We start from the raw sequence: 27,947 nt of genomic DNA, 5'->3' as shown, positions 1-27,947 counted from the left end.
ATCTTTGATGGTTTTGTGAATGTGAGCAATGAGTGAATTCCCCCCCCCCTTTTATAATATAATTTCTTCAAAAGATCCAGGACAGATCAACCTGCAAACAAAACAGGGTCATTAGCAAAAAGTGAGGCTCCTATGTAGCAGAGGAAGTCCAAATTATGCATAATGGGTTGAGAAGAATGGATTTCCAACATCTAGGAAGGAGATTCTGTATCTGTAAAGAATTCTGTTAGTACAATAACAATGCTGGAGCAGTGATACTCATAAGACTAAAAGATTAATATGTTGTGGTTTAAAAAAAAAAACTAAACAAGAGATGTAGTTTTAAATATTCTTAATATGGGAAAAGAGCTGAGTAAGGGCTTGTTAGACTTTGCATGACCATTCAGGCTTCCAGAGTAGGAGGCCATTACCTACTCTACAAGCCTGCCTTATACAGGGATACAAGGTCATATGATCTTTCTATCCTCTTGAAGAAAGACAGAGCAGTGCCATTTTCACTGATCTGCATTGTAAGCATTACTCTCTCTCTTGTAAGCCTATTTAACTTTCCATGAATACTACTCCTGATTAAACCCTCCCATCCAGCCCTTCCCATCCCCCAAAAAACACATTTTCTTGTGGGTTTTACAAGTAAGATGACGAATACTTTATAAAATCTAAAAACACCAATTCATCTAAGATACCCAGTTATTAAACAATTGATTTCCTCGCTAACAAACATTGATTATTCTATATTTTCTAACTAAAAATTCAACTTCCCCCCCAAAGTATTAACATGCAAGCCTTCTTAAGATAGCTTTTATTGTTAATATGACATGAAAAAGTATGCAAGTTACACTAGAATTTAAAAACACACATCACACATTAACATAAGCCCATTTCCTGATTAAATTGCTAAGTAAAACTAGTCAAATAGTTTTATAGAGTCCTTCATCCTTCTATTTATGATGTAACTAATGGACGACAATTTTCTTTACAAATATTTTGAGTAAAATTTGTGTATCTTGATTGCTAAAATACAAAAGTTTTCCATACAAAAATTTGTTGAAAGCACTTTCCTTCCCCTTCCAAAAAGCATGTAAGAATGTAAAAAGATAGAGAGTAGATGGCTAGACTAACAACCAAACCCCACACAAGTATTTTTTTTAACAAGGATATTAAAAAAGGGCCACCGTAAAAATGAGGGTTGTTTTTTTGAAAAAACAGTACATAGTTCAGTGTCAATATTTCACATTTCAAAAAGCTATATATATGATTTGACATACAAAAACCTCCATCTCTGGGAGAAAGGAAATTAAGGCCAGACACAGCTTTAAAATTCACAAAAGGAAATACAAAAATATGTTGTGCTTCCAAGAAGGTTCTCCTCTGCAGGAAGGGATTAGCATAAGTGAGGACTAGATGATTGGCATTTACATGATTGCACAGCTTCTGTTGGCTCCTCGTGGGTCTCCCTATTTTAAATATAAAAAATTGTTAAGACTGTAACTGATACATAAAACTGTAAAGTTTGATATACATTCAATATAATGAATAACCTGCCTATTTTCCCAAATTATAATACTATAAATAATAAGCATGTCTGAATCTTATTACCAATGCATTTTATGTTCTGTCACAGGAGGAAAACATGGAACAATTCAAGAGTATTAAAATTATTTGCATGAAACAATATAAATTCTGTTTGACAGCTATTATGTAAGGGGCATCTCTCCTCTCTATATTTGAACAATATCGTGCATACAATATCAGAAACACATGGACAACTACTTCCTTCAAAATCTTGAACAAGTCTTCATATGCAAAAGCTGAAATACAACTAAATTCTACATTGTTGCTAGAAACTATTTTTTAAACGTGGGGTTGTAGCATGGATAGAAAAGTTTTGAGTCTTTGTCTAGAATAAAGCACACATTTTGTCCAGACATGGGCCTGAAATGTGGAGTGTTCCAGGCATAACAGTGTTGGAATGACTGGGAAAAGCAAGCAAGGCCACTTGATTATAGCTAAGGAAACACAAGGAAAGGAAGGTACTGCCAGGGGGGAAAGTGGTTGGACATGCTGCTCTTCAATGTATGGGCATAATGTGCAATGGCCACAAGGAGGATGGAAGAGAAATTGGTGAGAAGATCTGGAGCTGGGGGAGGGCATGTCAACTGCAGCACAGTATATGCTTGCCACTTGTAGATTCCCCAGTTGAATTCAAGTATAGGGAAAGGCACTGAGAGGTTTGAGAAGCAAGGCAGCTCATAGCTCATGTGAAGACAGGAGAGGTGCATAAGTTTTTTTCTACTAGCCCTTTAAGATCCCTCCAACATTTTTATGCCAAACCCTGGAACAAACAAAATATTCCAGTTTATTAAAACATGATTATTTGCAGGTTTGCGAACCTCTGAGTCACAAGTGCTTATTTTGAATTCAAAAAAACAAAACACTGCAAAAGTTGTCTATGTTGTACACACCCCTCAAAAAAATACAAGATGGTCACAAGACAAATATTACACGTAGTGCCATGGCTGTTTACAATGGCTTGGATCTAAGAGAGCTCAGTTCTGAATTTGCTTATGGCTCTCAAAACTATTTTAATAACTATAATTTAGCATCTTTAAACCAGGCCTATGTAAACAGTGCTTAAAACATTAAAATCATGGAGCAGGCTATGATCTAGACCAGGCTAGATCCAGCTGGGGCAGGGAAGCAGGCTGTGGGGTAGCATGTATGCATGCCAACCCACCTATTGTGCAAGTGGAGCTGTGTGTGCACTCTAGTCCACCTCTCACGCAGCCCGGTTCCAAAAAGGCCACATGGCGAGGAGTTGGGGGTCCCTGATCTAGACCAATGTTTCCCAACCTCAGCAACTTTAAGAAATATGTCCCTGAACTCTCAAAATTTCCCATACAGAATGCTGCCTGGAGTATTCTGGAAGCTGAAATCCACTCATCTTAAATTTGCCAGAGTTGGGAAACACTGCTCTAAAGTAAGTTTAGGGAAAAACTGGGACATTTCAATTCAAATTAGGAACCGGCTAAACAGAAGACTAAACGTACACTGAGGAAAACCGGAATAACTGAAAAGCATTTTGAACATAAACAAGCAGAGACGTACACTCTTCCCAGTTCATTCTCTACTACCTCATGAGCTAAAGATGGTTAATGTAGATCTGGATAGACATGGTGATATTTGCCTGGCCGTATTTCATGTGCTTATCAATCAGCCTGGTGATGGCTCCTTCGCTTGTGGCTTTACTAATGAGGATGGAGTGATAGGTCTTTCTTCCCCTACTGATCTTTCAAATGGATAGTTAATAGTTCCTTCTTTACCCTGTAGATCGGGGTGTCAAACTCACGGCCCACGGGCTGGATGTGTCACGTGCTGGCCACGCCCACCCGGTTTAGCAAAAGGGAAGAAAGTCATGGTACATCACGTGACAACGACGTGAGTTTGACACCCCTGCTCTAGATTACCAACAGCCAAAAATCAGCAAAACCCTAGCAAACGTTAATATCACATTATAGCTAGAACTGTCAGAAAAGTTGTTGGGATCTGTGTCTGTAGTAGATTCTTTGAATTTTATTTATTTTATTTGTAAGATATCTATGTCAGTTTGTTAAACAATTAAATGTATTCCTAGCCTGGTTTTCTGCAAAACCCCTTACATTATTCAGAAGATACAATTTTTTTAGATATTTGAAATTATAGGAGACCTGCTGGTGAAATAGATCTTCCTCTTCTACAGCTTCAACTGGTTCTTCTTCTACTTCTTCCCCCTCTTCAGCTTCAAGTAAAGTTGTTTTGAAGACGGTGCTTCTCTGAGCAACTTCCTATAATAGACATTTCTGGGTTATTATCAAACATTCAAACTATTTCAGGACTTTTTAAATTATTATCTACCAGGGTGGATTTGATTTAAATCGAGTTGATTTAAATCACAATTTAAATCATGATTTAAATCACTAGTAAAAAGGCTTGATTTAAATCAACTCGATTTAAATCATAATTTTTAAAGAGCAACTGTCATCTCTGCTACTCCTTTGACCCACTGTTGACTCACCGATAGTCCCAGTGATGCAGAATATACAGCCTCATGCTACATAACTAAGCTCCATTTCATGCTGAATAAACTAAATTATTTATGTATCTTAAATAGAAAACTATCTTATGATAGATTTTTACTCCAAAAGTCTTTTATTAAAATAAATTCGATAAAAATCAAAAAAATCCGATTTAAATTAAAAAAATCTGATTTTTTTGATTTTTTAAAAAAAATCATTGATTTTTATCCACCATTATCTACTGTAAGCATGTACTTCTGCTATAAATATATAAATCACTTGGAGAAGTATACTATATATTAAAAGGAAAATCACAGCCTCATTCCGCTATTCGGTCACATCCTTTTTTAACAAAATAAATTAAATTGTATCAAGGTAATGGAGTCATATGTATCTACGTTACCTCTCCCTGAGAGTTTTTCAGAACAACTTTCACATCTTTGCCAGTGCCCCAGGAATTCTGGTTCTTCCAGATGAGGTCAGAGGGAGGACTGGCTGTTATTCCAGCATTAGCAGCCCATATCTGAGAAAAATAAAACAGATCGTACAAAATTAATATATATCTGCCAGTAAGTATCTTTGCATCTCAATTTACATTTAAGGTTAAAAGACAAAATGCACCAAAACTGCATGTTTTTGGATACAAATTGCCAGAAATTTTAAGCAAAATAACAGTTTAAAGACATTGACCTATAATCAATAGCAGGCTTCATTTTCTTAGGGAAAAGAGTCCGAATGACACTCATAATATAGATTAGAATTAATTTACACATATTTTAATTAGTTCTTCCATTCCATCTGGACGTTCTAGTTGTTGTCCAGATTATATTTTATTAACAAGCTACATTTTGAGTTCCACAAAGTTGATCTCACTTACTGTAACAGTCTGGCCTGCCTTCAGCACATATCTTGAGGTATACTTATAATTCACAGAAACATCTCCTATTTTTCTGATCATCTCCCAGCCTCCCATTGGTTGATCCTAAATTAAATCAGAGGACAAAAAGATCTATATTAGGCAATTACAATACATGAACATGGATAAGCCAACCCTTTAACTTTCAACCAAAATACCACAAAAATGCATCAACTGCAGATAAATCTAACTTTAATTTTTTAACCATAGTGACAGGCAGGAAACTGCAAATTTTTATGTTGCAAGTTTTAAAATTGCACAATTTTAATGCTATGATAGGTTTAAAAAATCTGGTCCACAGCTTTGGTCTACAGATAGATACTCCAAACCAATTTTGGAGTATATTTTGGAACCTAAAATTCTTGGCTTAGCCAGGAGTACCTACAGTATATATTTCTACCCATTAAGCCATTCAGATTAATAGAATTACTGACATATACAATATATTTTGCATATACTCTATCCTTTTTAACAATTAACAAAGAATAAGTACAATAGTTTTTCTAGATTGGCAGTTTATTCACAGAAAGTTGAATCATGCAACACTATATGCTGTAGCTAAACTTTAAGAGAACCCTTTAAACTTTAGGGCTTCCAGGAACCCTTAACTTCATCTTCCAACAGTTCCCTTATCATGGGCAATGAAATAATGCTACATTTGTAGTTTCTGAAAGGCTTTAAATTCCTGTCTCTATCTTATGTCAGCCTTATCCATCCTCTAGTTCAGGGATGGCTAACCTTTTCCGGACTGAATGCTCAAAGAATGCGTGTGTGCATGTTTGCGCATGCCTGAACCCCCAAAATGAAATGCGCACGCAGCCCCCCGCAGCCCCCCCTCGCAAGTGCCCCACACATACACATGTGCGGCAGAGATCTGACGGATCAGCTGGCCAGCGCGCGTGCATGCAGTGAAGCTAAACTGGGGCGATGGCTCGTGTGCCCAGAGAGGTGCTGCGTGCCACCTATGGCATGTGCGCCATAGCTTTGCCATCACGGGTATAGTATAGTATATAGGATGGGTAACCTTTTCCGGACCGAGTGCCCAAAGCACACCTACCCGAACCCCCAAAATGCAATGTGCGCGCGGACCCCCGCATGCGCCCCACCCCCGCATGCAACTCTGCACATGCGCGTCAGCCCCACCCATGCCCAGCAGAGACCCGAAGACCAGCTGGCTGGTGAGGTGTGCACACATGCGCAGCAGAGCTGAACTGGGGCAATGGCTTACGTGCCATCAGAGGGCACTGCATGCCATCTCTGGCGTGCATGCCATAGGTTCGCCATCACAGCTCTAGTTATATAAATTTCAATTCCGAATAGTCCTTAGCCAGCATGGCAATTTCTGAGAATTAGGGAATTTGGCACATGCAGGTTGGAGAAGAATGAATTGTTTAATAAAATATGTCACCACTGGGATTATAGAACTAAAACTTTTCAGTAAACAGATTTAAAATAACCTTTCAGTGGCTGAGTTTATATACACTATATAATCAAAAACAAATCAATACTAAGTCTTAGCACATAATTAACATACCTGATCAGAAGTGTTCTTCAAGCGGATAAATTTCCCATCTACATCTATCTCCTCAATACAGATATTTCCAGTGGCAGAAGCTGAGTGAGAGATACTAACACTACTACTGGCCTCCGATTCTTCTACATCAACCCTCTTCCTCTTTCCCCTCGTTGTACGAACACTACGGCTTGATGATGCCCGAGAGACAGTTACACGAGAAGATGGGCTGGGAGTAAGATTCAACCTGAGGAGACAAATTCATGAATACAGGGTTTTTTCCAACCATGTCTCCATCCATCTGGTGTTACGGGCTGGTAAAAGTTCATAGTAAGGTTTGTGAACCCAGCTCATGAATAAAATAACTCAATCTATATTTAAATTAACATACAGGCTTACATTTCCCAGTACAAACAGTTTTGTTATTATCTCCACTCCTTCCTGCATAACCAACATTATGAACTGAGGCTAGTTTTTAAGAGGTTTTAAAACAAGGGCTAGCCAAAGAATAAAGTATTAAATTGTCCTTTATTCAGCAGCATACATTTTAGATGAGGAGTAGTAGAGAGAAAAAAATGCCACACATGGATTTTCTGTTGGAGATGCAAAACAAAGCAATCCGAAACTGAACTAGGAAAGAAAAAGGAGTAATAAATCTTCTTCTAAACCTCAAGACTGCTAGCTCATAACAAGTAGGCTGAAAAATTGGAAAGGGCAATATTTACAACCATGCAAGTTCTTCTGTGCCCAAAACACGTCTGTGAATTTGTATAGTACTTTCACACCAATACACGAGCATCATAAGCAACAGTGGTTTGGCAGTTGGATGGAAAAAAAAACCTAGAATATTAACAGGTGTGGTGGCTAAGAGGACATAGATAAGATTGGCAGACTGGTGACCTGCAGGCCATTTAGGAATTTAGGAGGAAGGGAGAGGCTGCTAAAGCCTTGTTCAATTTTTCCAATTAGTCTGCTCTAGAGTTCATTTAGATCAGGGGTGTCAAACTCCATTTCATTGAGGGCTGCATCAGGGTTGTGTTTGACCTCGGGGGGAGGGGGAGCATGGCCAGCTCGACGTCACTAGTGTTGGGGATGCCTGTGGTGGCACAAGTGCTCTGCCAGCGAAAACAGGCTCCCAAGCTCAGTTTCTGGCTGCGACGGCCTCCTGCAACCCTCTGCCAGAGAAAATGGAGCTTGGGAGGGCTGCGTATCGCGGGCTAGTCTTTCGCCGCTTCCAGGGCAGCCCTGTGAGACAGATCTAAGTACCCTGTGGGCTGGATTCGAAAAATTTCCAGAACACACTTTCCATTGTGCGTACACCCAGAGTTGCACTTTAATCCTCTTTGAACTGATTACAGTGACAAGTGCACATGCATGTGGAAATGATCTGATATCCAGCAAATCCAAGCTAGTTTGTCCTCACATCGAGAATGTTTTGTTTTCAGATTTTACACCAGCTACCATTAAGTATTTTTATTAAGTGGTTTTAACAAATACAGGTAATCCTCAACTTACCGCAGTTAATTTACTGACCGTTCAGTTACAACAGCTCTGAAAAATGTGACTTATGACCATTTTTCACTCATGACCATTGCAGCATCTCTATAGTAATGTGATTTATACTTGGATGCTTGACAACTGACTCATATTTATGACCTGTGCAGTGTCCAGGATCATGTGATCCCCTTCTGCAACCTTCTGGCAAGCAAAGTCAATGGGGAAACCAGATTCACTTAACCACATTATTAATTTAACAATTGCCCTGAATCACTTAACAACGGTGGCAAGAAAAGTTGTAAAATGGAGCAAAACTCACTTAACAAATTTCTCACTTAGCAACATACATTTTGGGCTCCGTTGTAGTTGTTAAGTCAAGGACTACCTGTAACTTCCCATTAGCAAAACTATTCCCTACCAAGAGCAATTTTTCCTAGTGATTAGAATACTTACAAAATCCAGATCAATACTATTTCAGTACTGTTATTTATACGATATACTTCCTTACAGCAAAAGAGTTGTAGTTGGATTTTAGCTGTTTTACATATCATACATGGCTAAGCTAACAAATGTAAGAGTGATTACAGAAATCCTAGGAGAAAATTTGGCAAAGAGGATCTTTTCCATTTTGACCTCATTTGTTAAAACCGTACACATATCTCTTGTCATCAAGGTCTCTCCTGACCTTCAGAAGTGGATAAGTGTTTAGTGAATAGAAAGATTAAATGATCTTTACCTTTCTTCTTCACCCTCCAACAGCTTCCTATAGGCATTGATTTCCATATCCAGAGCCAATTTTACATCTAGCAGTTGTTCATAATCATTCAACTGCTGTTGCATCTGATCTCGTATCTCTGCCATCTCTCTCTCTTTGTCAGAGAGTGTCCTGCGGAAGGTGTCCCTTTCTTTAGCCAGGATGTCCTCCAGTTCTTGCATCCTCTCTAGCCATCCTCTAGACTAAAAATTACAAACAAAACAAAAACCTCAGCAATTTAATTTCTGAGAATATATATATATATATATATATATATATATATATATATATATATATATATATATATATATATATATATATATATATATATATATATATATATATATATATATATATATATATATATGGAAAGACGCTATTAAAAACTGAAACCGAAAGACATGAAATAATTTTATATCTGTTTTGTACATAAAATAATTAGCATGAAGGAATTAATTTGTCCCCTATGCCCCAAAAATATATATTTCCACTAATTATTAAGAAATCTAACACAAAAGGAAATAAACATATGTATTTCCTGTTTGGGGCAAGAATAAGCCATGCATATCACTGAATGATTACAAAACAATCTCATTTGCAGAACAATTCTTTTTAATATTCAGAATTCAGCTATTTTCCCATGCATTAACATCTTGGCTAAATACTAAATATAACACAGTGCAATATAAGGATTAAGTATTATTTACTCTAAAGCAAATTAAATATCTCTTCCTATAAAAGCCATTTAATGTACTGTATGCTGCATTACATTTTAAAATATGTACTTATTTTAAAATTTACCAAGGTGATTTATACCAAATGATGTAGTTTAAAATATTCAACTTTTTGCTAGCACAATTTTATATTATCTTCCTCAAATAAAATAAGAAAAATATTTTTAAAGAAAAATAATTTATGTTAAAAACATTGCTCACTCTTCTCTGATAGTACTACTTTTACACAACCAAAAGTCAGTCGAAAGCCAAAGCAATCATTTTGATAAGAATACCTACTGTGCAAGACATTGGAACTAAAATACAAATTAAGAATTAAAATTAAATTAACTACAAAGGAATCAGCACAATTTATTCAATGGAAAACATCCCAATTCAGATGTGTCTAACATTCACCCCAAAATGTTTAAGGAGGATTGACTGCTGACAGACACAGTTCTATTCTGTCACCCTCTTTCTTCTCTTAAAAGCAGAAGGAAGACCAAGAAACTCCCTCATTGATATTTGCAATAAAAGCAAAATAATCCCTTGTCCTGAAAAGTAATACAGTTGAGATATACTGTCTTCCATTTTTAATTGTCAGAGAGAAATACAAATCTATCTAGTTAGGACCTGCTAGTATTCCCTTAGAATCTTAAATTCCTTACCTCTTTCTGTAAAACAGCCAGTTGGGAAGAGAGGCTATCAATGCGCATGCGACTTTCTGTAAGTTCTTCTCTTACGGTGTTAGCTGCTGAGCTACACATTTCAGAGGAGAATCTTGCGTTTTCAAGCTACAGAAAGGCACAGAGAAAGCATTCCAGTTACTTTGTCAACAAATATAGTAACAAGTACTTACTCTTAAAAAACATGTAACAGAATTAAGTTACGTAATACAGGAAACCTCTCAGGCTGGCAAGATGACAACAAATAATTTACGTAATATTTTGCTGGTGAATGATCTTCCAACCATCAAAAGTATTCAGAATACTATTTTTTTTCCGAACAACATTTTCACTATACTTATTAATTCAATATTTAATAAGCAGATATAACAGGATCTAAGATAATTGAAACAGGGTGTTAACAGTTCACTGGCAAAGGGCAGCACACTGGTGCTTAATAGTTTAAAAAAATATTCCAGTTCAGTGAAATTTCAGTTATTCAACAATTTCAGCTTGTTTGTTTAAAAAATCCAGTGCAATCACATGAAATAAGTTATCTACTGCTTTAAGAACACTCTGCGCTGTTATACTTTAGGGCTAAACATACAGGCAACAAAACATAGTAAGCATGTAATTCCTTTATCTACTAATGATTCAGCCAGGGGAAAGCAAATGTTAGCCATGCTAGGACTTCCTCAACAAGAATAACACTGAATTAAATGCATTATCATGTGAAGAGCCCTTTTAGCTTCTCACACAGAATTTGGGAAACATGTAAAAGGGAGGAGGTGACCTCCAACTTCCACAGGAAGAATGGTGAACTGAAGATGGCTCTGCAAGAGAGCTGAATCAATGACCAATCTCTGTGGAAAGAAGAGAGGAATGAATCCACTCCTCAAATTCTTCTCCAGATTAAGGAGAGAATCTTCCGGTGGTTTTAGAGCTTGGGGAGCTAGGTCAGCTTTGCACAAGCTGCAATCAGGGCCTTCAAAGGGGACAGAGTTCACCCACTTTCTTTCTTACTTTCACTGTATATGGATTGCTTTCTGGATTTTAACAATCTTCAGGATACATTTTATACCCTGGTGAGTTTCTTTTAATATTCAGCTAAAGAAGTTTCATGTAAATTTAAGAACTTACAAGAAATTTTTATTTAGAAATAAGCAACAAAAGGGTGATTAGGATACTGATTCTGGAAAGTTTTTAAATGTACTAACAGACCGGATTGACTGGCAATAAGATTTAGGAATTATAAGAATGTTTTCTGTGGTTTGCTTAAAATATATATTTCATATAAAATACATGAAGATTTTGAATTTAAGTTAACAATCTTAAAATTAAATTAGCAATCCTTGGTTGTTAAACAGAGGCACAGAATCAAAATCACATGTACCGCTTTATAAAGCCTTAGTAAGGCCGCACCTGGAATAGCGCATCCAGTTTTGGTCACCACCTTACAAAAAGGATGTTGAGACTTTGGAAAAAGTGCAAAGAAGAGCAACTAAGATGATTAAAGGCCTTGAGTCTAAAACATATGAAGAAACAGTTGCAAGATTTGGGTTTGGCTAGTCTAGAGAAAAGAAGGACTGGGGGGGAACATGATACTAGTATTCCAGTATTTGAGAGGTTGCCACAAAGAGGAGGGGGTCAACTTATTTTTCAAAGCACCAGGGGGCAGGACAAGAAACAATGGAGGGAAACTAATCAAGGAGAGAAGCAACCTGGAATTAAGGAGAAACTTCCTAATAGTGAGAACAATTAACCAGTGGAACAGTTTACCATCAGAAGTTGTGGGTACTTCATCACTGGAGGTTTTTAAGCGACTGGACACTTATCTGAAATGGTATAGGGCAGTGATGGCTAACCTTTTTGCCATTGCGTGCCAAAAGCGGGGGGAGTGCGGGGGAGTCAAGCACACATGTGCCCACACCCATAATTCAATGCCCCCCTGCGCCCCACCCCTGTGCGCATGCCGCACGCTCCCCCCCCTGCTTTAGGCATGCGACGGCAAAAAGGTTACCGGTGGGCCCGGAAGGTCCATTTTTCGCCCCCCCCAGGCTCCAGAGGCTTTCTTGGAACCTGGGGAGGGCAAAAACGGCTTCCCCTAGCTGGCTGGAGGCCCTCAAGAGGCTGGAAATGGCCTGTTTCCCAACTTCCAGTGGGCCCGGAAGGCCCAAAAATCAGCTGGCCGGCATGCTCATGCGCGCTGGATCTGAGCTAGAGCAACACTCGTATGCCCACAGATATGGCTCCACGTGCCACCTGTGGCACGCATGCCATAGGTTCGCCATCACAGGTATAGGGTCTCCTGCTTGAGCAGGGGGTTGGACTAGTAGACCTCCAAGGTCCCTTCCAACTCAATTCTGATTGAAAAATGTAAGAAATCTTTCCTTGGGCAGATATTGTGGATTAGAGAAAAACATTGCCAGAATAGATTTGAAGACAGATTACTAGAAGCAATCAGAAAGAACTAAAGATTATGATTAAAGAAGAGCCATTAATACAAAATGGAGGAAAATATTTTAACTCAGAAGAATTCAAGGATGTTTGACAATGTACTCAGAAGTTTCTTTTTAGATTGTTTGTTATTACAAAAATGAGCTCAAAAAAGGATACAATTGAGAATCAGACTGCTTTGGACATGGGTTTAAAATTAACTGGATACAATATTGACTAAGATGGTATACAGAATTTACAAATGAAACAAGTTGATGTTATAATAGCTAAAAGGAACATATCAATAATAAAGTGCAACTTGGATGTGTAGATTTCACTCAGAACTTTGGATAATTTTGTTTTCGAATTACAAAAGAGAATGAAAAGAAATCAGTTTCTGGGACACTACTTAAAAATAATAAACTTCACAAAATGAAAAACATTTATAACATTGGCTTGATTGATTGATTGATTGAATTTATTCAACCAAGCAGTTTCTGGGACACTACTTAAAATAATAAACTTCATAAAATTAAAAACATTTATAAGATGTGGCTTTATTTATTTATTTAGTTAGTTAGCTTTTAATTTGATTTATATGCCGCCCTTCTCCGGAGACTCAGGGCGGCTTACAATGCGCTAAGCAATAGCCTTCATTCTTTTGTATATTTATACAAAGTCAGCTTATTGCCCCCACAACTGGGTCCTCAATTTACCTACCTTAGAAAGGATGGAAGGCTGAGTCAACCTTGAGCCTTGGCGAGATTCGAACCTGCAGTAATTGCAGGCAGCTGGTCTTAATAACCAGCTTAATAACAGGGTGCCTTAGACCACTGTACTACCAAGGCTAAAATAAATAAATACCAAAATAAATAAATAAATAAATAAATAAATAAATAAATAAATAAATACCAAAATAAATAAATACCAAAATAAATTTATTGAATTTATTCAACCAAACTTTAAAAAAATTGTTTCTAGCAGCTTTTAATGGCCTTTTCTTGATCAGCACTAAATAATGACCTATAGATTATAGATGAGATATGGAAAGAAGAGATTTTTTGTTGCATTTTTAGAGAAAACGGTAAGCTATGATAATGAAATTGAAGGAAAATGAAATAATAAGAACTGATTAGACCGCTAATAGATAAAGAACTAAAAATGAAGAAGATAAGGTACTCTCGAACTTTAGAATTCAAATAGATAAGTATCTGACACATAACACCCAGACTTAACAATTGCTGATAAGAAAGACAAAAAAAAAAGTCTGGATAGTGTACATTGCAGTACCCGGAGAAAGCAAAATAGAAAGTGGAGAAAATCACAAAATACAAAACCTGCAAAGATAATTAAATGACTATGCTTAAAGAAAGCAAAGGTAGTACCAACTGTAATATGTTATTTAGTACTGTAGCAGGAACTAAGAGCACACAAAACCCGTAACAATTTTTAACAAGTCAGAATTCTAGTTTATCATTTCTACAGTCAATATATATCATCTGCATTGGAAAGTTTTCAGCTAGTCAAAAAATCTGAAAATATTCAAATGTAGGTACTTTGGCATGGTATGTTTCTTCAAGCTCCTCTTTGTAAAGTTTCACTTGCGCATCATGTTGCTCTCTCATTTCTTTCAGTGCTTGACTCAGTTTGTATTCATACTCTATCATACGCCCAGAGTCCACCTCAACAAGGCGAGTCTCATGTTTCCTTCTTGTTTCATTTATTTCCTAAGAATAAATAAATAAAGTTATATTAAAAGCATTCCCTTTTTTAAAAAAAAAGTAGGAATCTTATCAGGCTGTCATATTATGTTAGGGCTGTAATACTGGGTTACAAGGTTAGGATCTTCAACTTTTCTCATGCTAGCAATCCTCCTCAAAACTACTTCTACTGGTAACAGAGGCTAGCATTATGTGCTTTGCCATGTTAATGTCGAAGATGTGCTCAAAGAGGATCTGTGAGCCACAAACATAGGTAAAATAATGGTTTATCTAACCTAACTGAAAAAATGTTTTGGTTTTAAAATCTCAACTCATTACCTCTTCATACATATTTTTTCGAAATTCCAAGTCTTCAATCAAACTTTGACAGCGGTTTTCGAGATCCACTTTCAATAATGTTTCATCCACCAATTGTTTCTTGGCAGCTGCTAAAGCAGCTTCAAGCTTGAAAGGAATATTAAAATAAAATTATAGCACAAATTTGCGATAATACCACTACAGGAAAGAATAAAGTATCATCTGATTTAGTATTTATATAATTGACCAGTCACAGTATTCAAAACCTGCTTAGTAATATAAATATTTGAAATTTCTTTAATTTCTAAATTCTAAGTATACAACTTCTCAATTTACAACTGGTCACTTAGTGACCATATTAAGTAATTTATTTATTTTTATTTTATTTTTCAGATTTCTATACCGCCCTTCTACAGACCTCCCTACGATGATGCTGTTCTGAAGTTCCGACAGCTGCATATTTCGGAGTCTCAGCAACTGGTCCGCATTTATGGCCATTTGCAGCATCCACCAATCATGCAACTGCATTTTAGGACATTTCAGTTGTAAACCTGCATTACTTCCAGTTATTTGTTCATAGACATTAAATGGTTCGCTTAGCAACTGCAGTGGGCCTTTAATGACTGCAGCAACAAACGTTGTAAAACTGGGCCAGTCACATGCATGACCTGTTTTATGACCACTACAACTTACAAATGTAATGGGTAGGCTCCATTACGGCTGAAAGTCTAGCCTATTACAGGTAGTCCTCGAGAAACAACCACAATTGAGCCCAAAATTTATGTTGCTAAGCGAAACATTTGTTAAGTAAGTTTCCCCATTTTACAACTTTTCTTTCCACAGTTATTAAGTCAATCATTGCATTTGTTAAGTTAGTCACCCACTTGTTAAGTGAATCTGGCTTCCCCATTGATTTTGCTTGCCAGAAGGCTGCAGAAACTGATCACATGACCCCAGGACACTGCAACCGTCATAAATATGAACCAGTTGCCAAGCAGCTGAATTTTGATCATGTGACCATGGGATGCTGCAATGGTTAAGTCTGAAAAACGGTCATGTCACTTTTTTCAATGCTGTTGTAACTTTGAACAGTCACTAAATGAACTGTTCTAAGTCAAGGACTACCTGTATAGGTGACCACCCTTCAGAGAGGACAATTCTGTGAATGAGTCAGGGCTCATGTTTGGCAAGGATTTCTTTCCTCTAGTATGAACAGGGACCACACCTCTAGAGCAGGGGTGTCAAACTCAAGGCCCATGGGCCAAGTCTGGGCCGTGGGATGCTTAAATCCGGCCCGTGGGGCCAGCCTGGAAATATCAAAGGACCTGCCTGCAGTGCCTCCGCCAGCCAAAACCATTTTTGGCAGGAAGAGTGCTCCTGGAGGTCATGGAGACTGAAAACGAGGCACGGGTGTGTGTGTGGCCCCCCACATCCCGTTTTAGCTGGCAAAATGCTGCAGGTGGCTGTTCACGCCAAAAACAGGGCAGAGGGCTCCCCACTCCCCAGTGGAGGAGAACTGCAATGCTGATCCGGCCCTTAAAGAAATCCAGTTTGACACCCCTGCTCTAGAGATTTCCATTTTAAATTAAATTCAGTAAACTATGGCTATTCTAGTTTTAACTATAGTTAATTTAAAGAACCCTACTTTATTAAAATTGAGATGCAACATTTTAGCTATGATTAAACCATCAAATATTGATATAATCCTAAGGAAAAGGCAACGTATAGGCCTAAGCCTTACACACGTAACAGACTATCACTGAAAATGTAAACAATTAGGAATGCACTGTATATAGTTGCTGCTACTACTTTAGTAAAACAGTTTAATAAGCAATGGCAGATTATTTTTCCAAATTATATACTGTGCAGTCATGTAGTACGTATTTATACCAATTATGACATCCACTAAGAATAAAAATACAAAAACCAACCGTTTGAAAATATAACTGCTTATGACTTACCTGAGTAATCTGATCCTTTAAATCCTCAAGCTCCCCTTCCAGACTTTTTTTATCACCAAGTGCTGTAGCAAGGGCTGCTTCTTTTGCATTTAGAGAAGCTTCAAATTCCCGAAGCTTTGCCAGAGCACAATTCAGATCAGATTCTTTTTTTGCATAGCTAAGACAAATCAGAAGTTCAGTTCAAAGATTAAGAATGTGGAAAATGAATTAACCTATAGTTAATTTGCAACAAATTAACTTTAGGTACAGCAAAAAGTTCGGAATGAAACAGGCTTATTCTAATTAGATATATTTGATATTAAGAAACATTGTAAGGATCCAGCTGTTCCAAGAGTTGTGATGTAGCTTTTCCCCCCACACTGCTCCCAGGACAACACAGTAATGCAGTAATATCCCTGCTGCTATTAATGTAGATAAATTGGTTTATTTATAAGCACAATCAAGAGGGTAAAAAGGAAAAAAAGGCCAAATAAAAGATGCAGGTACCTGCTGGAAAAGTTGCTCTTTTTGCTTTAAAACTTTACAATGGGAAAAATCTAATTCATATGGGTGGGTTGCATATATGTTGTGCTTTATTTGATAAGCAGCTGTGAGTTGATGAAACTGAGATTGTACAAATCAAAAGACTACTGGAACAATTGTTTACTTGTTTTAATCATCAGTACAATATGTATATCCAATCTGGATTTGCTCTTGGGCACTGATGGGATTGTGTTTTCAGGTACAAAATATTTTAATTGGAACTAATTTTGTTCTAAACATGACAAAAAGTATGTTTGTATTTCATGTTCACCTTTTCAATAAATAAAGCTCTTGAATTACAGTGAAATCACACAAAATCTAAGAACAGCAACAAATAAGCCATGGTGGTGCAGTGGCTAGAGTGCAGTATTGCAGGCTACTTCTGCTGACTGCCTGCAATTTGGCACTCAGCCTTCCATCCTATCGAGGTGGGTAAAATAAAAACCCAGATTGTTGGGGGCAATATGCTGACTCTGTTTAGAGAGGGGTGTAAAGCACTGTAAAGTCTATTGCTAGTGGTTATTTATTTGCAGGTATGTAGATTTCATTAATACAGCAAAGTTTATCAAAACTTCAGTGTCCTGAAGATATTTAGTGTGTGCTTAATCTTATTAGGATTTTAGCAAGGAAAGAATGGAGAAGTCTTATGTTATAGCGTGTTTAAGTAGAATTAAATTATAGCATCAAATGCCCCTAATTTATATTAGGTTGGTGGTTAAAATCTGCTGCCTGGTATCATTAGCCTACAAACATATTAACTACAGTCTCTTAACTTCTTGTGCAGTGCAAGCACTTTTGGTTCAAATGCTTTTAATTAAGTTAACAGAGATGTTAAACTTAAATATCACCTGCATTTTAGAGGGAAAAACTAAACTAAAATCTTGGGCAAGTATAAAACTCTACATGCCAAGTATTTCATCTATATACCCCTTAGAGCTGTGATAGAAAGATTTGCAAAACAAAGAGAAAGTTGGAGATGAATCAGGTAAACACTGATTTTATTTTATATCCTATTCCTGAAAGAATAAAGGCAAAATTGGATATATGGGAACATAAGAAAAAAATCTATCAAATACAGTAACATGAAAATTATTCAGTAAGGCAGCTTAGAATAGTTACTGGCTTTACAGCTACTAAAAAACTGGTAACAAATATTTATTAATTACATTTCTGCATGGCCCATCTCACCTAAGGGAGTGTTGTGATGGTCATAAAACAGATCATTCACATGACTGATCTGATTTTATGACCTTTTTTGCCACATCAATATATGAAAACTACAGTCATGATGAAGCAAACCAATGATTCGCTGTGGCCCCATTTTGCAGAAAACAGGAAATAAAAGGCAGGACAGTGAGCTGAGGGGGCGCAGCGGTTAGAGTACAGCACTGCAGGCTATTTCCACTGACTGCTAGCTGCTGTTCGGCAGTTCAAATCTCACCAGCTCAAGGTTGACTCAGTCTTCCATCCTTCTGAGGTGAGTAAAATGACAACCCAGATTGTTGGGGGCAACATGCTGACTCTGTAAACTGCTTAAAGAGGGCTGTAAAAGCTCTATGAAGCGGTATATAAGTCTAAGTGCTATTGCTAAGTGCTATTTGATAAAAATGTTGTAAAATGCAGTCATGTGATTGCGGGGGAGGTAAGTCAAGTACCTATTAGAAGACTTTCAAAATCTCTTCCTGTGATATATTCTATGACTACCTGTATTAGAGGAAACTGACTAATGAAAAATTCATCTGGTCACTGAACTATTTTTATATTTACTTTTTCTTAGTATTTCTTTACTATAAAGAACATAATGTATGAAGTGAAATTCCAGGTTTAGATCCTGAAACAGCTAACATGGAAACTTCAAACTCTAAAGAACAAAGCAGAAGCAGGAATTTCCCCCTCAAGTGGATTTTTAAAAAAGAATGTGGTGACTTCCATTTGGTTTTCCTTCCTCTGTTTCTATCAAAACCTTTCCTACAGCTGGCTGATAGCCAGATAAAATCAACCCACAAAAATCTAGGTTGGTTATCAGAACCCTATACAAGAAACTGGAGATCACTGGCTACATATATATTTTTAAATGACTGATTTATTCTTTGTTCGGTGACTGTGAACAGCTACCTAACAACAACCTCTTCAGAAATAAATGTTCATCTCTTCCTTTCTCCATATACCTATGGCTTCTTTCTGTGGCTTGTCATATCCACAGCATAGTATTTGAACGAAATGACTAGTCACATTTTTAACACATGCATGGCTTTCTCTTAGAGTTAAACTAACTTCCACTGTTCTTCTGAGAATGGGAGAAGAAAGCTGCTAATACACAGCACACCCAAGACTTAATGCAATTAAAACAAAAATATTACCTCCTTTTGCTAAAAGTAGTTCTTGCTTAACCACCATTCATAATTACAAGAGAGTTAAATGAAGGCACTTGGCAACTCTGGACACTTGGTAACTCATCCACTCTTACAATTTGACTGACAAGCACCTGCAATCATGTGATCACCATTCATAATCTTCCCTGCTGGCTTCCCCAGAAAGTCAATAGGAAAGCAGGCAAAGGAAGTCACAAGCTGCTGCTACCTGTTGAGAAGACTCCCTCTGTGTTTTTTTTTGGGGGGGGGGGAGATTTGCTGACAAAGGTGCATCCTGAAATCCAAGCAGGATTTTGGCATGGGGTGTTTGCAGCATGGGACATTTGCAGCCTACAACTGAAAGAATGTATTTAGCCTTTCTCTCCTAATGAGATATTCCACTATGTGGGACATGAAACATCTGTTTCAATTTTGCTTGTGGAACAGTTGTCCTATGCACCAAATGAATAATAGTTTATACTTGTTGAATCAATTAAGTCATTGTCTAAAGGCAATGATATATTTTAACATTATTTCATAAATATCTTTTTTTAAACAATGGAACAATCTATTTTAATGGAAATGACACCCCTAAGAAGCTAGCAATCTTATTATTGAATGTTAAAATTGGACAAATTCAATGTTTATATTTGAAGTGGATTTGAAGCTAATGTTTTTGGTATTTTTTACTACTCATGTATTAATTCTAAAAGATGGGCTGGACAACTATTTTTATTAAAATATTACAGATGCCTCAGTTTATTGAAGGGCAGCTTAGTTTCCCATTGTAAAGAAAAACTGCCATTCTTGCCATTTTCTATATGATCTTGGACAATCTTGATAATACTACATAATACGTCTTTTTCCAAAACTCTATAATCTTTTTTCGTCACCAAATTTGCTTTTCCTATTGTAATTTATATGCATTATATTGGTGGCTAAACAAAAGATATAAGGAACAACATATTGGAACATACAACAAACTGTTACATCATTACATTGCGTTTTATTATTCCCAATGTAATACTGAAACTAAGGCATTACATTTTCTATTTATCACTACTGGGAACAGGCATATTTTCCCATTCTCATAGAATGGAAGTTCACAAGTACTATAACTCTTAAACTTATTATCAAGCTCAACTTCCAGAAGTTTCTATTGACTCAGTGCTTGCCTATGGCTATTCCCAACAAAATAACTCAATTTCCTATTATTATGCACAAGCGTGTTATATATAACTCCATTGTCTTTTAGATGGGGAGAATTTTTTTTTTTAAAAAAAATCCTTAATCCTATATCTGAGATCTTTGCTTCGAATTGTTTGTTATGTTGTATTTTCTTTTTATATGTTTTCAAATATGATTATCTTCTGGTGTTCTTGTAAGAGAAGTCAACTTTAGTAAATAAAAAAATAACTAAACAACTATGCAGTATTGCCTACAATGCTAATATGCTCATCTGTTCTCTCTCTAGACTTTCTTGTTTTACTGTATTTTAGAATCTATAAATAGAAACAATAACAATCTTGAACTTTAGAGGCTGAACATTAAAGAACAAATATTAGTTCAGTAATCATGTATTTGAAAAATTTTCGAAATTCTGACATATAGGATTAAAGAAAAAAAGATTTGACCATCCTATTTGTCACATTCATAAAGGATGTATGCAAGCATACATTCTGAAGTGGCAAATCGTAATAAACCAATTCTAACCCTTTCTTAGAATGTTTATTTAAGATGATAATTTCGCATGAAATTGTTATTAGTATTATAAAGACATATCAGGAACCAATATGAGGAAATTTAATATATTATATAAACCTGTGAAAGTATAAACATTTACCTTATGTTATCTAAACTAAATATTTTTCTCTAACATATATTCTAAATAATATACATATAATAATACCCCTCTTTGTTAACTTCAATGGTCTAATTTTCTAAATATTACAGTTAATAATTTTTAATCAATAATGTTCAAATATTACTGTATTGGAATAATACAAATGTATTACATGTTTTGCAACTACCGGTATACATACATACATACATACATACATACATACATACATCCACACACACACATAATTTACTCTAATTCAAATATATAAGCATTGTATTATTTATTTATCCAGCTTTCTTTATATAGTTTTACATTACTATTCAAAATATAGATGCAATTCACAGGATATCAATTGCAAACCCATCAAATCCCAAAATTACATACCCAGCTCTATAACATTTGTTATACTGCTTCTTCTCTGCAAAACAAATCAACTGATCTGCAGCAGGCAGCTTGGTTACTTTTCTTCCTAAACATAGATTTTAATATCTGAGCATACCTCACTTTATAAAATACTTCATATGAAGCTATTATTAATGCTTGACAGAAACTTTCCCAAGGCAAGTACCAATCCACCTACACTCATACAAAACCAAACTTGCTGAAAAGGCAAAAATGATAAAACAGGTGTTTTGAGTATCATGACAGCAAAGCTTTGAACTCTTAATTTATAGCATATTAAAGACAGTGATTGAAAGATGTGAAATGAAAATATGCATTTATACCACATTTTCTTAGCATAGTAGTAAACTAGGGATTCAAGATGCACATCTAAAATCATTTTTGTCTGCCCTTTTGGTGGATGTAACAGATTTTATCATTCCAGTGTAAAGATGGAAAGAAAGAAAAAGTCTTCTATAACTGTAATCCTGTTAGATTTGGCCAGATAGTCTAGTTATAGTTCTAATCTACAGGTAGTACAACTGGTCGTTTAATGACCATTTAAAGTTACAATGGACATCCCCGAGCTATTTATGACCCATTTTTTGGAGTTACAACAGCTGTACAACCCTCCCTGCAATCACATGATTGTATTTGGATGTTTACAAACCAGCTCACCTTTGCAGCTGTTTGCAGTGGTCACAAGACCACTATTTGTGATCTTTTTTTCTTTTTGCCAATTTCCACTGAAAAACTGCCTATAGGAGTAAATTGATTCATTTAAACTACTGACAGTTGCTTAATGACAGTTGCAAAAAACCCAACAATAACTTCAAATTCAGTCACATCAACTTGTGACCATGACTTACAACTAGGCTAAATTATAGTTGTAACTCAAAGACTATCTGCAGTCTGTTCCAAGTAGCTTAATTGCATAACCACTTTTGAATAAGAAAGGTTAATAGTAATTAAAATTAAAGATTAAAATTAAAGGGCCTACCTAACTATATGAAAAGACACATCTATTTTCCCAGGCTACTGTCTGAGTCAGTCCTTCCTTCTCATTAGGTGGCCAAAGTATTCAAGTTTCATCTTCAGGATCTACCTGCTAGGTAACCACAAGGCTACCTGCTCCTTTTTCTAATTTTCATGATATAAACATTTTACTATGGAGAAATAACCTACTTAATAGAAAGAAGCAGAAAGTGAACACCCTGAAAAAAATCTATACAAATAATAAAGAATCAGTTAACACCAGTGCTGTGCAAAATGTCCATTACTAAACAACACCTCATCAGGGCCCTTGAAGCAGCTGCTTTGATGTACAGGCAGAAAAGATGTTTCCACCTATGCCTCTGGTGAAGTGGAAGAGCTAGTCTCAAAACTTTAATAGGAGGTACCTTGGTTGTGAGTAAAGCTGCTTATCTCAAATTGAATCTGTCCAATTCTCCACAACGCAAAGCCATTTTGCAAGACTTATTAAATATACTTGGATCTCTCAAATCTGATTGATATAGTGCTATAGATAAACCAATCATAAAATCAACTGTACTGAAGAATCTACATTAATGGCATACATTGCTGAAGTTGAAGTGCCTTCCACCTCATTCAGATTAGGATGGCAACTAAAGCATACTGTTTTACTCCAAGTTTTGCAAATATATGGGTATGCTATTACTGGTTTTTTATATTTTTGTAACCAACCATTAGGATCAGATACCATACATATTTGCAATGAATGCATAACTTATTAACATTTTTCAATCAGATGCCAACACATACTTTGGACTTTAAAACTAGGAGTGTTTGTTGATGGCAAATTATATATATTTAAATCAACAAATGAAGAAGGTACCAATTTATGAGACGTTGCCCTAGAAACATAACATGTCAAAACTATAAATGAAATACTCTAATTTTAATGGAGTAACAAGTTATCAAAAGAAATATAGCTAACATTTAAGAACAAAAAATTGCAATATCCCAACAATTAAGAATATAACTGCTTTCCTTAAAATTAATTTGTTTGCATTTTCACTTTCAATGATACAAGGATTCTTATTTACAAATAGGTGCATACTTGTCCACTAATTTTGTTTAGCAAAGTTCAAATGAGTAGCACCACACAAGTATCTTCAGACAGACATTCCTTAACTATTGAAAATGGAAATATGAATCTTTTTTGTAAATGTGCATGATTTTAATACTTTTGACACCTATGCACAAGTTCACCAAGTTCTTTCACAGAAAATAGATTTTTAAATAGCATTCAAAAACACAGTGAGACTTTGACAGAAAGCTTTTTAATGAAACCAAATCAATCTCACAATGTGGAACACTTGATATTGTATATAGCATGGAGGTCCAGATTCCTTCATTAGTATCTCCAAATAGAGCTGGAGAAACTCCTGTTTGTAAGAACTGAAGAGCAGCTCCCAATCAGCATCAACAATATTTGCCTAGGTGGGCCAATGAAATGACTTCTACAAAATCCAATATTATAGAGTCCAATATTATCACACAATAATCATATTTAGATCCCAAGTAAATGTTGAATTTTACAGTTAATCAACTATTCCCATTCAAAATTGAATGATCAATCCAAAGATGAAAACTGATCATTCAGAAAATAAACAGTTGTAGCAGAGGGAAGAACAGAAACTTATTTTCATTCAGTCAAGTAAGAATGCAGGAGCGGAAGCACATGGCCCAGATGGTAAAACTGAATTAATATACCACCAGAAAAATGAATGGGGGAAAAGGGGAGGAGGCAGTAACATTCCCTTCAAGCATTTGGTTCTCATTTGTGAACTAGATTGGAATCTTATCTGAATTTCAAATGATTCCAAAACAAGGACTTACAACACAGAATGATAGAAAAGCTAAATGTTGAAGTTGGAATCTTAACATAGCCTTCTGTTAATATCCCGCGTATCCTGTAACATCAGATATAAAATACCCACAGACCCTCAACCAAGCTGTAGCGCTTCGCCTGTTATTTATTCATTTTCTGCCTCCATGGTCAGTGGCAACGGATGCATGGGGGGGGGGGGAGTGAGCAGAATGGAGATGAATGAGAGACAATTATTGGGGATAACAGAGGATGGCTTGATCGGTTACATCAAAACCCAATACCCCCCCACCCCCAAATCCTCAGGATCATGTACCCTCATGGGCGATCACGTGGCTACATTAGTGAGAAACCAACAGAAGGGAGTCTCTAAGGGACGACAGGAAACCACATGGCTCCGGCTGAACGGTCGTCCTGCATCCCTTTAATGAACGCTCTCCCGTTAAAGTTACTATGGTTTTTTTTGGGGGGGTGTTAAAAAGGCCCCAAAGTCAGCCACTTACTTGCCAAGGAGCTGGTCGTGTTCAGCGCGGATCTTGCCCACCTCGATCTGCAGTTTGGCTCTCTCCCGAGCCATGTCGTCCAAAGAGCGCCTGGCATCGGCCAGCTCGGACTCATAGAGGGATTTAAGGCCGGTGAGTTCACGGCCACGCACCTCTTCCCGCTCGGTGACTTGGAGGTGGAGCGCGCTGTTCTCGATCTCCAAGCTGCGCACCTTATCGATGTAAACGGCCAGGCGGTCATTGAGATCCCGCAATTCCTCTTTCTCTTGCAGGCGGGTGATGCGGGTCGGACTAAGCGGTGTGCTAGCCGCACTGCTCCGGGTGCGCTGCCCTATCGGTGTGGAAGCCGCCACAGCAGCCGCCATGGCGCAAACAAAGCGCGGGGAAACGAGATGAAGATAAAAGAAGGGCAAAGCGGGAAACCGGCGATGTCGGTAGGTTCGAGCCGAAGGAGGGGGCCCGAAAGTTTCTGGGGGGGAAAAAAAAAGAGGGTCGGAGGACGAGGACGTCTCCCGAGCCCAGCGGAGCAAATCGGCTTTAAAAGAAGAAAGGAGACTTTACAAGGAAACCCGAACCAAAAAAAATATATTAAGAATGCCCCTTGCTTCAGCTGTAGAAAAAGAGGGGGTAAAAAGTGAAGGGAAAGAAAAAACAACTCCAAGGTTTCAAATGAATGAACTGCGGAGGCGAAAGGAAGCAGCCAGGCGGGAAAAAGGAGGAAAAGGAAAGAGGAGGAGCGAAAACAAATGAGGCTTCTGCAGGTGCTGAGAGGGAAATACAGGGAGGGAAAAGGAAACGGCAGAAGGAAAAGTGCAGATGCCTCGAAGAAGACCCGCGCAGACTCCCGTTGGCGCTTGCCGTTGGAAAGAGCAAACCTAGCTACCCAACCGAGATGGTGCACAGCCTCCGGCCGCTCCTCCCGCGTAGAAAGGAACACAAAACAGGCGGGCTCAGCGCGAAACCAATATGGCCGCCACGCGCCTCGGCTCCCCCCCTCCCACGTCCCTCCCTATTTTCCCCCGTCCTCTCCGCGCAGATCCCCATGTCACGTGCCCGAATCTTAGCCAATCGGACGGCGAAGCGCGCTCCGCTTCGCTGTTTATGGCGATCGGGACGCAAAATTCAAAACGCGCAGACTTGCAACTGTCAGCGAGATAGCGGCGCGCGCGCTTTCACCGCTCCACCACCCACCCTTCGCCCGCCCGCGCGCGCGCGTTGCTCGGCTCGCTTTACCGCTGTTCTTTGCTGCTGCATCCCCTCCCCCCCCACACTCTCCCCCGCCCCGGCCGGGAGGAGGAGAAGGAAGCCGGGGTCGCGCTTGTGTTCTCCGCTCTTGTTTTCCTTCCCAGCTGCTGCCGCGGTGTTGAGTTTCTCCTTCCCCTCTTTAATGCGGGTGTCCTACATGGCAGCCTTATTCCTCGCCGACGTGCCCAGTCAAAAAAGGAGTGCTGGACTGCCCCAGCGTCTGAACCGGAGTTGTTGATTGACTTTTGCCTGGGTTTGCTTTCGATATTAAGGCTGGGCAGGTTTGAGGGGTTGAAAGTCTGGATTGACCCAGCTCATTAAGCAACAGCTGGGTTGGGATTTTTGTGGTGGCTTTATTGTGGTGTGATCCCAACCGCTGTGGATTGCTAGTCAGGTTTTTGTGGCCGAACGTGAAGCCAGCCTGTCGTGATTTATACACTAAAGCGAATAATGGCTTAGTGTGTAGTTTTGAAGTCAAGCTTAGCCTGAGGTTATGCATGGCAGTAAGGATTATTTGCTGACTTTCACAACTGGCTAACTTCACACAGCAAACTTAAGCCAGAAATTTGGTTGGCTAGCCATAGGTTTCATACGTGGTCAGTTAAACGCAAATCCTGTGGCTGAAGGAATGAACGTTTTGTGAGCTAATGTCTGCAGTTGACCTTTAGTCTTTAGTCTTTATTTGATTTATATACCACCCTACTCCCGAAGGACTCAGGGCGATGAACAGCCAAACAATAACATACATAAATACAAAATTTAAAAAACAATAAAACCGAATTAAACAAATTTGACCTTTGAAGGCATGTGGGCTGCATCCCAAAATAAATAGTTCCTGGGCAAAAAAATATATAAAAAAATAAAATCTAATTATCATTTAAATTGAGTTAAAATTATGGTTGCTTCCATTTTTGTAATTTTCTCTAGACAGATTAAAAATTACTATTTAGTAGAAATGTCTGAAAAAGAACACTTTAAGATTTTAAATGGGTTCTCTGAGTCCTTAGGTTGCGTCTTTTTGGCTTAAGTGTTATGTGTAAATTACATCTGAGAATGTGTTCATGTATACTTAACCATGGCTAATTCAGCCAAATTAATATACCAGTATTTGCATTCCAAATAGTTAACTATGTGGCTCGGTTCACACAATAGGTTCAGTTAAAATATAGTTATTTTTTTACTCATTTCTGGAATACATAGCTAATGTATCTTGGTAGTTTAAATTTTTTAAATATAAATATATCTAGTATAAAATTACTGTATTGCTGAGTAAATATCAAAATATTATCAGGCTACTGTACATGATTGTGCTGATATGCAATTAATTAATTGCTAAGACACATACCGGTCATTCTACAATTGTCTGTTCAGAATCAATCTTATTTATTCAATTAGACTTCTTCCTGAAAAGTCTTATAGATTGGAACTAAATACTACAAATATGTTAGATACTTCTGATTATGAGTCTACGCTTGTTTGCTCTGAAGTGGTAATAGAATGCCTCTCTTCCAGAATTAAGAATTGGGTGGGGAAAACACTTTTCTACATGACTAGCATTAAGAGAAAAATTAACAATCCTTTCTGACATGCCAGGACACCAATGTGTTTAAAGGCAAAACAAAACATAAAATGTATCCACAGATACAAGGTCATATATTTTTCAAAGCCTTTTTTTTCCTTTTGCTGTTCTTCAGTTCTTGAAAAAAAATATAATTTATTGAATGTT

General features: G+C 37.4%; 1 protein-coding gene across 1 annotated transcript; it reads right to left on the bottom strand.

The window, feature by feature from the left end:
- Positions 1 to 782: 782 nt before the first annotated feature.
- Positions 783 to 27,080, bottom strand: LMNB1 (lamin B1). Its single transcript, XM_034409989.3, has 11 exons — positions 24,977 to 27,080; positions 16,526 to 16,682; positions 14,586 to 14,711; positions 14,103 to 14,273; positions 10,114 to 10,239; positions 8,715 to 8,935; positions 6,503 to 6,728; positions 4,930 to 5,034; positions 4,456 to 4,575; positions 3,705 to 3,821; positions 783 to 1,454 (listed from the first exon to the last, which is right to left on the bottom strand). Exons 1-11 carry the CDS (start codon positions 25,339 to 25,341, stop codon positions 1,413 to 1,415), a joined length of 1,776 nt encoding a protein of 591 aa, XP_034265880.1. The 5' UTR covers positions 25,342 to 27,080; the 3' UTR covers positions 783 to 1,412.
- Positions 27,081 to 27,947: the final 867 nt, after the last annotated feature.

This window comes from Pantherophis guttatus, chromosome 2 (genome assembly GCF_059756535.1).
Source record: "Pantherophis guttatus breed Tessera chromosome 2, ASM5975653v1, whole genome shotgun sequence".
NCBI classification, from domain to species: domain Eukaryota; kingdom Metazoa; phylum Chordata; class Lepidosauria; order Squamata; family Colubridae; genus Pantherophis; species Pantherophis guttatus.
The sequence above is the reverse complement of the archived record's forward strand: the minus strand, read 5'-3'. Positions and strand labels throughout refer to the sequence as shown.

Excerpts from the sequence above, each read along its gene's own strand:
- LMNB1 (XM_034409989.3), bottom strand. The coding sequence starts at position 25,341 with ATGGCGGCTGCTGTGGCGGCTTCCACACCGATAGGGCAGCGCACCCGG. Across the intron at positions 14,712-16,525 it reads TAAAGGATCAGATTACTCAG|CTTGAAGCTGCTTTAGCAGC; the intron begins GTAAGTCATAAG and ends ATTCCTTTCAAG. Across the intron at positions 6,729-8,714 it reads TTGGAGGGTGAAGAAGAAAG|GTTGAATCTTACTCCCAGCC; the intron begins GTAAAGATCATT and ends TTGTCTCCTCAG.